Here is an 11694-nt window from a genome sequence, read left to right as displayed (position 1 = left end):
AGCCATTGGCTCCTACTCCTGTCAATCACAGCCAGTGAGCCAAGGAGGAGAAAGAGGGGGCAGGGCTGCATGGACATAAAGAGCAGTGGCTAGGGAGCCTACTTAGGTGCCCCTATAGCAAGCTGCTTGCTCTGGGGGCAGTCAGCAGGCAGGAAGGGCCAGGAATGCTATTGGGGGACCCAAAAAGTGGAGAATTGGAAAATTGCAAAACCACTGCACAGAGCAGGTAAGTAAAACATGTTTGTTAGTTAAAAAAAAACGCCTTTAATATCACTTTAAATAAAGTTGTTTTTTTGGTGGTGAACATGATTCTAATTTCTTTTTAAGGTAATCTTGTATTTATTTTTATTTTGCCAGATCTACTATCATGTGGAATCCAAACCAAGGTAAGGCTAGCAAGTGCCAGTCTATAATTTACACACACCAGTTACACTGACTCGGCCATGACTGCTGTGCTTCAGCAGGCCAGGTAGTCAGGACAGTTGCATTTCATTTTTTTGGCAGGATGCTCTTGGAGGAGGGGAGAGGGGGATTTGAACCCCCCTAACCCCCCCTTATTTACATCCCTGCTAAGAACTAATTTCATACTCCTCTGTAGCTGTTTTCTGATCATTTGATCAGCTGTTTACTGACACTTGACTGGTAACTTTATAGCCTCATTTCAGTTCTGCACTCACCAGCCTCCTGTGTTGTGCCTTTAGCTATAACCTTGTAGGTAAAATGGATATTATTCTTGTAGCAATAACAGTAATTGAAATAGTTTTATCACTGCTACAGTATCTCATCAATAAATCAAGAAGATGTTGGGGAGATTTACTAAAACGGGAGAACACAGAATCTGCTGCAGCTGTACATAGTAACCAATCAGCTTCTAACTTCAGCTTGTTCAATTAAGCTTTGGCAATAAAACCTGGAAGCTGATTGGCTTCTATGCATAGCTGCACCCTATTCTGTGAGCATCAGTTTTAGTAAATCTTCCCCACTGAGTTGTCTATATAGCAATTGCAGGAAATTCAAATCAGGGGTTGTTTTTTTTTGTAGGGCAGATTGGAAAATTACATTTGTCTTGAGATCATTTATCCTGTTACAGCTGTTGGAGCTTGTATACACAGGAATTGCAATCAAAAGCAATAACACTGCTCTAAAGCATGCATTCAAATGCAAAACACAGAAAAGGGCTGTACCTGACCTGCTTTCACTGCAATGCAAACATACTGTGCTCAAAAAAACTCAAAACAGGTCAAATAAAATTTCATCCACACTGCACTATGGAAGTATATGGTAAGCTGCCACCCTGTGTTTGACGTGCGTTTTAAGAGGCGCGTCAAATGCTGCAGAAGAAAGCACACAAACGACGACAACTATCCTTTTAGTTCTCATTGTAATGTAGACCTTTACCATATTACATTGTTTAGCCATAGTCAATGAAGAATCACAAAATGTATAAGTTGTTTTTAAGGATAAGTTCACCTTTAGTAACAAGTTACACGCATATTCAGGGTATACCATGTTAATATAGCACCTGCCGGTACCCCGACCTGATTGATCACCCATTGTGACACCAGGTGGAGGATCTTCTCCCTACATGCTTTGTCACAATTCAAATACAGTGCAGGGCTCCGCCCACAGGGCCTCTTCATTCATTTGCAGTGTTCTGTAAATAAATAGACTACAAGTACTATCTTCCATTGCGGCAAATGGCTTGTAGTTATCAATGGACTTCTAGGGCTCTGGTGAGTGCTCTCATAGTTCATTGATCTTCCTGGACTTCAGTAACTGTCTGTCCATATGGACAGTACAGGCAGACATGTCTAATGACAGTCTGCAGGAGCCTGAAATTGCACTCATGCTGATCATGGGTTCAATGCTTTACAGGCTCCTAAGAAAAAATAGTAAGTGCATATTTTTGTTACCTGAAGAAAACATTGGCATTTATTATAATTGGTTTTTTTTAATCAGATTTTAATTTTTAAAGTTGTTATAACAGATAAACAAAAGAAATGGCAAAAGAAAACATTCCGACAAAGATCAAAATACCTCACAAAGCAATATCATCGTCAGTACATAAAAAACCCCGTACAGAATAAAAAGTTGGGTCACTCTATGAAAAGGAGATATTGAAACCAGCTGTACATTCTGTAATATTTGGTCCCATATGCCCCCTAAGGTCACATCAATATCTGTCTCCCATCTTTGCCTACATGGAATAATAAAATTATAAAGCAGTTCAGATAGCAACTGTGTATATACCCTATTAGTAAGACCCTTGCTCAGACTATACTATCCAAGATAGGGACAGGAGAAAAAGAAACAGTTGGGGCCAGACCTTGAGTCTTCAAGGTGTGTCTTAATTGTATATATCGGAAAAACTATTTCTGATCTAAATTGTAGTCAGTGCAGAGTTGTTGATACGTATTCAATACTCCATCAGTGTACAGTTGTATCAGGGTAGTAATTCCTACCCATTCCCATCTGGAAAATCTTTCCATTTGTGAAATTTCATAAAATGCTCTATTGGACCATAACAGTGTGAATCTAGTATACCCTGAGATACCCAATATTCTCTTGGTAGCCTGTCAGACCTTTTATATCAAATATAATTTGGGGTAGGTAAATTCGTTAAAAGGTGGGAAAGTGAAATCCAAAGCCAGCAGACGGTTACCACTATGAAATTAAGAACTAAGTATATTATATAAAAATGTGTGCAAGTCGCCACTTTCCCAACTTGCAAGATGCTAAGGTTGGGCTGCCAAAAAATATACCCATAATTTTTTTTCTAAGGTGAACTTATTCTTTAACAAACGTAAAAAAAATGTTTTGTTTATAGAGGAACATGGTGGGTTCCCCCACTATATGCATCTGCTGCCAGTCTTCCGACTGGGGCTGGAATCCATGTCTTCAAGGTGTCAACTGAGAAAGTTTCCTTATTGTCTGTTTTAGGAACACCATATGGACAGCCCGGATATCCAGCCCCTGGCTGTCCTCCCCAACAAGGGCCTTATCCAGGTCAATATCCTCCTTGCGTAAATCCGGGATACCCTGGACCTGCTCAGCCTCCTCCACCTGGTGGATATCCAGGAGGGTGCGCTCCTCCTTCATATCAACCAGGACATCATGGGCATGGAGCCCCTGGGTGCCCTCCTCAGTACCCTACAGGAAATCCAGGCGGTTGTTACCCAACTGGAGGGCATCATCAACACGATAAGCACAAAAAACATAAACACCATGGACATGGACATGGACACGGACACGGACACGGTCATCATGGCCATGGGCATGGAAAAGTAAGTATTTCCATCTTACATGAGACTATACTGTGATTTATTCCACAATGTAGTATAAAAACAAACATTTCATTCATGCATACTAGTTGACTTAAAGAGAAAGCCAAGTGACTACATTCAGCCAAAACACGATTTGCTGCTTATTGCCTACAGCCCAATATCCTATCAATTGCAGTATAACACTGATCTGTCCCCAAATACACAGCAAATTCTGACTGCAACTAGAACTATTTCAAGCATACAGTTTTTCTTGATAGGCAAACATCAAAAATCAAAATGCGTCTGCATTATACTAGAGACTGCTCCATTCTGTATGGAGAATTATATGGTACATTTTCCAAACAGTCAGCAATGAGAAATCCAATGACAGGTAAGACAGATAAACACAACAACAAGGTAGCCAGGAGGTTGCCACTGTCACAAGCCCAGAACTCTGGGTTTGTGATGTGCTCTAAATACTGTGCTGTATATATGTATTTTACATCACTTATCACAGTAATGTCACATAGAAGCTATTCATACTGTTTAGATTTAAAAATTACACTTTATGAATGGACAATTTTTCTATTGTAGATCTAAAACATTAAGAAAAAAAATTAGTGTTCTCTTTAAAAAAAAAAAAAAAAAAAAAGGCTGAGATTTTAAACTCTTAACAATAGCTGCGTTTGTGTGTGGAATCAATTACGAATATGTACATAGAAAATAAAGCAAAGAGATTAATGTCAATCAAAGAGAACTGCACATTTTTAAATTTTATACAAATCTGTATAATCCGAAGCATCTATGATAACATATAATATCTCTTTATTTATTGTAGTATTCTTATATCAGGGCTCAGGCATGTGATCTATTTAGCAGTTCAGGAATTATATTGTAGAGAGATTGTAGAACTCCTATAAACCACATTAACAAATCTAACAAATCTGAATTATCAAATCAATGCCCTTATTGTGCAAATATTACAAACTTGTGATAAATAAATATCAGTATGGTTCAGGAATTTGTAGAATTGATCCCAGCTTGGTCATCAGACTTATGTTTTCCCATATAGACCTAGCCCGTAGGCTGTATCTCTGCCTCCAATATAGTTTCAAAAACTGACAAGGGAAAAAAGGACTTCTATGCAATCAGTTTGAGGGCCAATTCACACTAACATGCACTAAAATGTACATTTCCTTCCATTTTATTTCCATGCTGGCATCCATTTTGACGCCCGTTGACATACAGTTTGATGTCTGTTAACATGCATTAAAGCAAACTGCATTTTCACAGGATATCCTGTGCATTGCGTTGATAACCGCTTACATCCGCTTGCATCTGCTTACATCCATTGCGTTGTGCTAAAATACATACATGTTGCATTTTAGTGCAACGCAGATCAACGCAGTGTTATGGTGTAAATAGGACACATTGGAAATTATTGTTTTTCAGATGTCCTTCCATTGATCTATGTTTTACAGCTGCACTAAAATGCAGTTCAGCGCACTGCTGTGAATTGGCCCTAAACCCTGTGACATCAATAACTGATGCTTTGGTAGGTGTTTGTTAGGGGATGAGGGATTTTCAGAGGGCATTTGATAGGCAGTGAGAAGGTGTTATATCGCCTCCTTGCTGCCTGGTTTAATCATATAATGCCGCACTACTGTGCTGCAATCAAGGGCATTGTGCAGTCTTGCATCACTATTGAACTGAGTGGGCAAGTTTGACAAGGTGCCGCTTTAGTAAACTCTGCAGCCCAAGATAAAAATGCTGTGCCTGTGGCATGTGAACAGTCCTGGCTGGTTGTTATTTTACAGTCTGGGTGGGTAAACTATGGCTCAGCTGCCCGTTGTTACCACCCCTGACTGTCCATCTGAGGGAGACCAATTTCATGAGCAGTTGTACCTATTATTCCTAGTGCATGTAGTTTGTTTTCTATAAGTTTATTTACATTCCTAGTGCAAAATTAATACTGAGCAGAATTAAAGTAACATTAAAGCTTCAGTTCTTTTGCATTAAAATAATAAACATGTCATACTTGCTTGCTTTGTGCAATGGGTTTGCACAGGGCAGTCTTGATTCTCCTTTTCTAGGGTCTCTCACAGGCACTTCTAGCTCCCCCTCTTCAGCGAGTGCCACCATAGGAAGCTGCTTCCTAGAGGGGCACTCTTGTGGGCTCATTCCTGAGCCACCTTGTCTGCATCCATTGACACAGAAATTGTGGCTAGACTCCGTTCCCCACCACAGAGTTTGATTGATAACAATCAATCTGTCCAGTGAGAAGGATGAGAGCGATGAGAGCTGCTGCTCTGGTGCACATTGCTGGATCGGGATCAGGCTCAGGTAAGTATAAGGGGGCTGGGGGGACACAGGCAGCACAGAAGGTTTTTTACCTTAATGCATAGATTTGATTAAGGTAAAAAACCCTAAGGCTTTAGAACCACTTTAAAGTGATACTAAAGTCTTGTTGTCTTGTTTTTGTTTTCTTTAAATAACAAAGATGTCTATACTAAACTGCTCTGTGCAGTGGTTTTGTACAGAGCAGCCCCGATCCTCCTTTTCACGGGTCCCCCCGCCGGCACTCCTGGCCCCTTCCTCTTGTCGGGTGCCCCCACAGTAAGCAGCTTGCTATGGGGACAGCCGAGCAGGCGTGCTCCCGTGCTGTGGCTCTGCATCTCCATTCACACACAGAGCCACAGCTCGACCCTGCCCCTTCGCTCTCCTGATTGGCTCCCACTGCTGCCTCAGCCAATCAGGAGTGAGAGGCCCTATAGAACCGAGGCTCTTGTGGACATCGCTGGATCAGGACAGGACTCAGGTATGTATTAGGGAGGGCTGCTACACACAAGGTTTTTTTACCTATAGCATGCACAAAGGTAAAAACCTGGAGCCTTTAGAACCACTTTAAGTTTGGCCCTCCACAACGGTCACACTTTATTATATGGCCGCTTGGAAAATTTATTTGCCCACCACTGGTTTAGATTCTTACCTGAATCTGCTGTGCAGTTATTAAAACAGGACATTAAAGTGGAACTACAACTATCCTAGCTAACAGAGAATAGCTGGGGTGCCATGACAGCCCATGCAGAACTTTTCTTTTTTTTTTTTTTTTACAAAACTCCCCTATATATACTTTACCTTTTCCCTGCTGTTATATACTGTAGCTGGTCACAGGTCACTTCTCTTTTTTCTTGGTGGTGGCAGGGAATGGGACACAGTTTGGGACTGAGTGGTGCTCACCTGATGAAGAAGTAATAATTTCAGTTCCATTCCAAAGTATATGTAAACCCTCAAATTGTCAAACAACCCATCTAGTTTAAAATAAAAATGAAAGGTAAAAAAATTGTGTATACACATTAAAAAAAATGATAAATACCTTTTTTCCCCTTTTATATAAGTGATCACATACCCTCTGTTCTCAGCTACGTATAGAGATGGAGGATAAGAAACAGCAGCACACTAGTCTTCCCAGTGCATGGCTGTGCAAGGGAGATTGTACAATCTCTATACCATCTCCTTAAGGAAGGCAATACATATTGCAATCCTATTGTACAATATCTGTACGATCACATTTACATTTACCAAAGGTATGTAGCATGAGGACTATCCTAAACAATTTATTTAATTTGTATCCGCTCAGGAAGGCCCTTGCACTACATAGTTGATGGTAAATATGAAGGAGGCTGTATAGTCAGCTTAGTAAAAGTTTTTTTTACATTAAACCTGCAAGCAGAACATTCAATTCCTAACATTTAGATGTCTTGAGAGGATGGTCATGTTTTCTGCAGGGTCTCCTTTCTTTTTTCCTTGCAATGGGGGGGGGGGGGGGTGGATAGAGACAGCCAAAAAAGGCTGGATGTGATGCAGAAAATGGAACTAGCATGATGATATCAGTACCATTGATCCACATCATTGCATGTGAATACAGGGGGAAAGTTCTTGATGCCCTGCAGTCACAGAATTCTGGGTTAAATGATGCTGGGCACCATTTAACCCAGAAGACAGAGAACATTTAGCTGCGGAAAGCAGTTACTGCAGAGGACAATACTGAAGAAGGAGACAGGATTGCAGCCAGAACTGTTTTTATGTTCAACACCGCTCCTGGGGCCTCATATGCCAAAGGTGGGCATTCAATTATAAATTGGCTGGTATAGTGTTTATATATTTTATGTTGTATAAAACATAAGGCTAAAGTGAAGTTCTCATCTAAAGATAAACTATTTACTTTCTCTATTGCAGCATGGAAGTGGATCTAGCAGCAGTGACTCGGACTGAAAGGGACCAAGATAGGATCCTTATTTGAAGCCAGATATCTTGTTTTTTAATATTGATTTAGTGCTCAAAGGAAAAAAAACCTTCAATGTACATGCATATAAAACAATATGTACATGATTTAGCATGAGTATATTTTTTGTGTATGTTGTGAGATAATAAAACCATGAATCTGTGTCTCACATGGCTATTGGTGTAAGCCTTAATATTTATCTGTCATGTTGCTTTACCTGCTGCCTGTACTGATGGAAAACCCACAAGCAATATTCCAATAGGCATATCCTAGTATATTTCTGTGTTCTTTGGGTCTATAATAGATCTAATCCTGACTACATTGTAACTGTAGCTAGCTTTATGGGAGTAGTTTCATATTAAACCAAACCTGACATGAGAGGAATAGGAAGTTGCCACTACTGATCTTCTTCTGAAAATGCTGTTTTCTTCGATGGTATGCTGAGCCACTAGATCCAGGACATTGAGTCACTGACCTGACGTATGTATGAAGATCGAGGAATTGGAGAGAAGTCAAAAGTCCTTATCTGCATATATGTTCCAGTCAGTAGCCTAAAGTGACTTTGTCATGAGAAAGGTATGGGTAATGCCATTGCCAACCTCTCCTTTTGAGAATGCAAATTTCCTGCTTGCTTCAATGCATTCTGAGTCTTTAGCCCAGAATAACTAGAGATAGGTATTTCCAACACTTGATTACAGCATGCTTGCTTCTGGTCTGTGATACTAAAGTCTGAAATAGCAGGCAACTAGCATATTCAAAAGAGGGCCAGCAATGGCAGCCTCTATACTTTTTTCATAACAACTTAACTTTAAAGCCAATTTGAAGACTCATACTTCTTCTCTTTATAGTCCTACCCCACTATATGTTATAATTGTTATTAAATTTTGCTTGGAAACTTCTTATATATAAATTAATATATATGAATATCCCCTGCAGATTTTGTAAGTTTGCCCAAATGAATGGTCTATATATCCTAGGTGTATTTTAAATAATAGAGACAGAATATCAACAAAAAATCCAGAAAAACACATGAAACAAATGTTATAATCTCAGTTGCAGTTCAGTGAGTAAAATAAGTATTTGATCCCCAAGGAAAACATGAGTTGCTACTTGTTGGAGAAACCCTTGTTGGCAAGCACAGAGGTAAGATGTTTCTTGTAGCTGGTTACCAGGTTTGCACACATCTCAGGAGGGACTTTGCTCCACTTTTCTTTACAGATCTTCTTTAAATCCTTAAGGTTTCTTGGCTGCCGCTTGGCAACTCGAAATTTCAGGTCCCCCCATAAATTTTCTATAGCATTAAGGTCTGGAGATTGGCTAGGCCACTCGAAGACCTTAATGTGCTTCTTTTTGACCCACTCCTTTGTTGCCTTGGTGGTATCTTTTGGGTCATTGTCATGCTGGAAGACCCATCCATGACCCTTCTTCAGTATTCTGGCTAAGGGAAGAAGGTTCTCATCCAAGATTTTACAATACATGGCCCCGTCCATTGGCTCCTCAATGCGCCAAAGTCGGCCTGTACTTTTAGCAGAGAAAAAGTGCCAAAGCATAGGGTCATAGTCAGCATTATTCTTCCTCCAAACATGGTGAGTCGAGTTAATGCCAAAGAACTCAATTTTGGTCTCACCTGACCACAGCAATTTCTCCGAATCCTTTTTCGAATCATTTAGATGTTCATTGACATACTTCAGATGGGCCTGTACATGTGCCTTCTTGAGGAAGGGGACCTTCAGGCGCTGCAGGAGTTTGTGTTACCAATGGTTTGGATGAATGGATGGCTTATGACTGTTGTTGAAAAGAAGGGTGGCTATATTGGTCACTGATTTTATTTTTTTTGGCTAACATCATGTGTAGTATCTGTTCTTATCAGTGTCCAGTAGTGGTGCTTCAGCATCATTCTTGCCTTCTGGTGAAGATGGCTGGCTGTATAATACTCCTGCTGGTATGATGGGGGCTTTGAAGGCTAGTGCCAGCTGGAACAAAAACCGAGGCACCCACAGGCTTTTGTGGCCTATGAACACTGGAGGGGCTCAGTTACTCCTGATCTGAATGGGTCTACCTTGTCTGGCCAGGGGTCGGGGAGGCAGAGAGTCCACGGAACAGTGCCCTCTGGGAGTGGTCACCCCAGGGGTGCTCTTAGTAACACATGGGGGTGGGATCCCTCGTGTGAAAAGTGCACATGGTCACTGTTCTAAACACATTTTCTGCACTGCGCCTTTTAGGGCTAGGCCTTTTGGCTAAATCCAGGGCAGTTTTTTTACTATGGGCCTCAGGACCTAGCCAGTGCACAATTGCAAGGCCATTTATTTATTTATTTTTCTCCACTGTTTGTCACTTTGTCAATTTTGTGTGTGTTTTTTTCCTCACTGGATGGAGGGTGTTGGTCCTTTCTCCTGCCCTGATGTCTAGGGGGAGGATGTGTGGCCCTCAGGTTCCTTCCTCCCCCAATCCTTGGGGGGGGGTTTCTCTTTAGGAGAGCCCCTCGACCAACTACTTGGTGGTTGGCTTTAGGTCATCACAAGGAATGGGGTCCGCCAGGCCTTTTGGCTATGTGTACCATGTTGGAAACCATTGTCCCTGTCAGAAGCCTTGTGCCCCGGGGGATCAAGGTAGAGGTCTTACCCCTTTGGGGGGTTGACTAAAAGCACACCCCTAAGTGCACTTGTTTGTGTTTGGTGTTTTTGCACTTGCACCTTTTTTTTGTAGACTAATCGGGTTTTTGTTTCGCGCACCTCTGCAGATGAAAAAAAAATCTGTAAATTGTCTTATGTTGGTAATATTTTTTTAGGATGACAAAGGTAAAAAAAGTGGTCTGCAATTGCTGATCATCTCGCTCATATTCTCAGATATTTTTAATAAGTTGTTTTAAATCAGACATAATCGATTAGTTGGTCAGTCGATTAGTTGGCATGCATAAAGAATGCATTATTTGTTTACATATCAGAAAATACAGTGTAGCACACCTACAGCTCAGTACAGAGCTCTGTGCAGCGAAGATCAGCATCTGAATCCAGAGAAGCTGATGGACTCGAGGTAATATAAGGCATTACAATGAAAGATTTCTATTCTGCTCCTTCAAATTTTCGTGGTTGAAAAATAACATCAATTTGATCCCAGTAACTATAAAAAAATTGAACCAATGTTTTTAAAACAAATGTTTTTTTTTTACAAAAAATGTGTTAGTGTATGGCCAGCATAAGTGACAACAGGCGCAGGTAGCTTGTATCAAGTTACCTGCCTATCCCAAGGCAGTCTGTCATACATAATATGCAGTCTGAAAATCTGCAAAACTAATGTTTTAGGTCTTTTTTAAAAAAAATGTTCTTTTAAATAAAAATTTTGATCCCTGAGTCTGATGGTATGTACCAGATTCAATATCCTAATAATAAATACATCTCTTATGTCTGTTATTCTTAGAGTGGGTTGGATATTTTGTTTCCTAACCATATAGATGGTTATTTATGTTTACCACTGCATATAGATATTTAAGAATAAATTACTTTACATGCTGTATTAACTTTACTATGCACCAAACTTTTTTTGAGCTTTTTATCCAATTAATTGAAACAATCGACAGCCAACTAATTGATTATGAAAATAATCGTTAGTTGCAGCCCTAGTTTTTATTTTAATTTTTTGTTTGTTTTTCTTACATACTAAATTGAACATACAATAAAACCTCACCTGTTTCCTTCAAATAGTTTCATTCAAGTAAACCCAAAAGCAGTCCACTTGCAGAAATGTGTGTACAGAGTTGCTCATAAACAAATAGCAATAGCAATGCAGATAATGGAATATCATTGATTTCCAACATTTATATAGCTTTCAGGAAGGTCACTTCTTTGCATAATATAAAAATATGAGGGAGGAAATTGCACTGCCGTTGCAACACGACTACAATAAGTGTATCAAAGAATGTGCCACTTAAGGCAGAACTAAATCCATCAAACTACTTCCCAAAACATTTACCCTTAAGGCCATGAATACTAACTGTCACAGTTGCTTGTGTTTTCAACCAAGCTGTCATACCACCAAATATCTGGTGTCATAACTGATCACATATACAGCATAATGGCAACTAAAAATCAAACAGAAGCTAGGATGGCAGATTCCTTGGCTATAAAGGATAGGAAAAGTGTGGGTTTG

The 11694-nt window shown here is 40.1% G+C and overlaps 1 protein-coding gene across 1 annotated transcript; it reads left to right on the top strand.

Moving 5' to 3' along the window:
- The first annotated feature begins 244 nt into the window (after positions 1-244).
- LOC149459655 (uncharacterized) lies at positions 245-7717 on the top strand. The gene is made up of 3 exons (XM_089680869.1): positions 245-386; positions 2941-3284; positions 7503-7717. Exons 1-3 carry the CDS (start codon positions 368-370, stop codon positions 7536-7538), a joined length of 399 nt encoding a protein of 132 aa, XP_089536995.1. The 5' UTR covers positions 245-367; the 3' UTR covers positions 7539-7717.
- The last annotated feature ends 3977 nt before the right edge of the window (positions 7718-11694 follow it).

Source organism: Staurois parvus, unplaced genomic scaffold (genome assembly GCF_062004578.1).
Source record: "Staurois parvus isolate SC_StPar_1 unplaced genomic scaffold, SC_StPar_1.0 ptg000251l, whole genome shotgun sequence".
Lineage (NCBI taxonomy): Eukaryota > Metazoa > Chordata > Amphibia > Anura > Ranidae > Staurois > Staurois parvus.
This window is presented reverse-complemented; position numbering and strand designations above follow the sequence as displayed.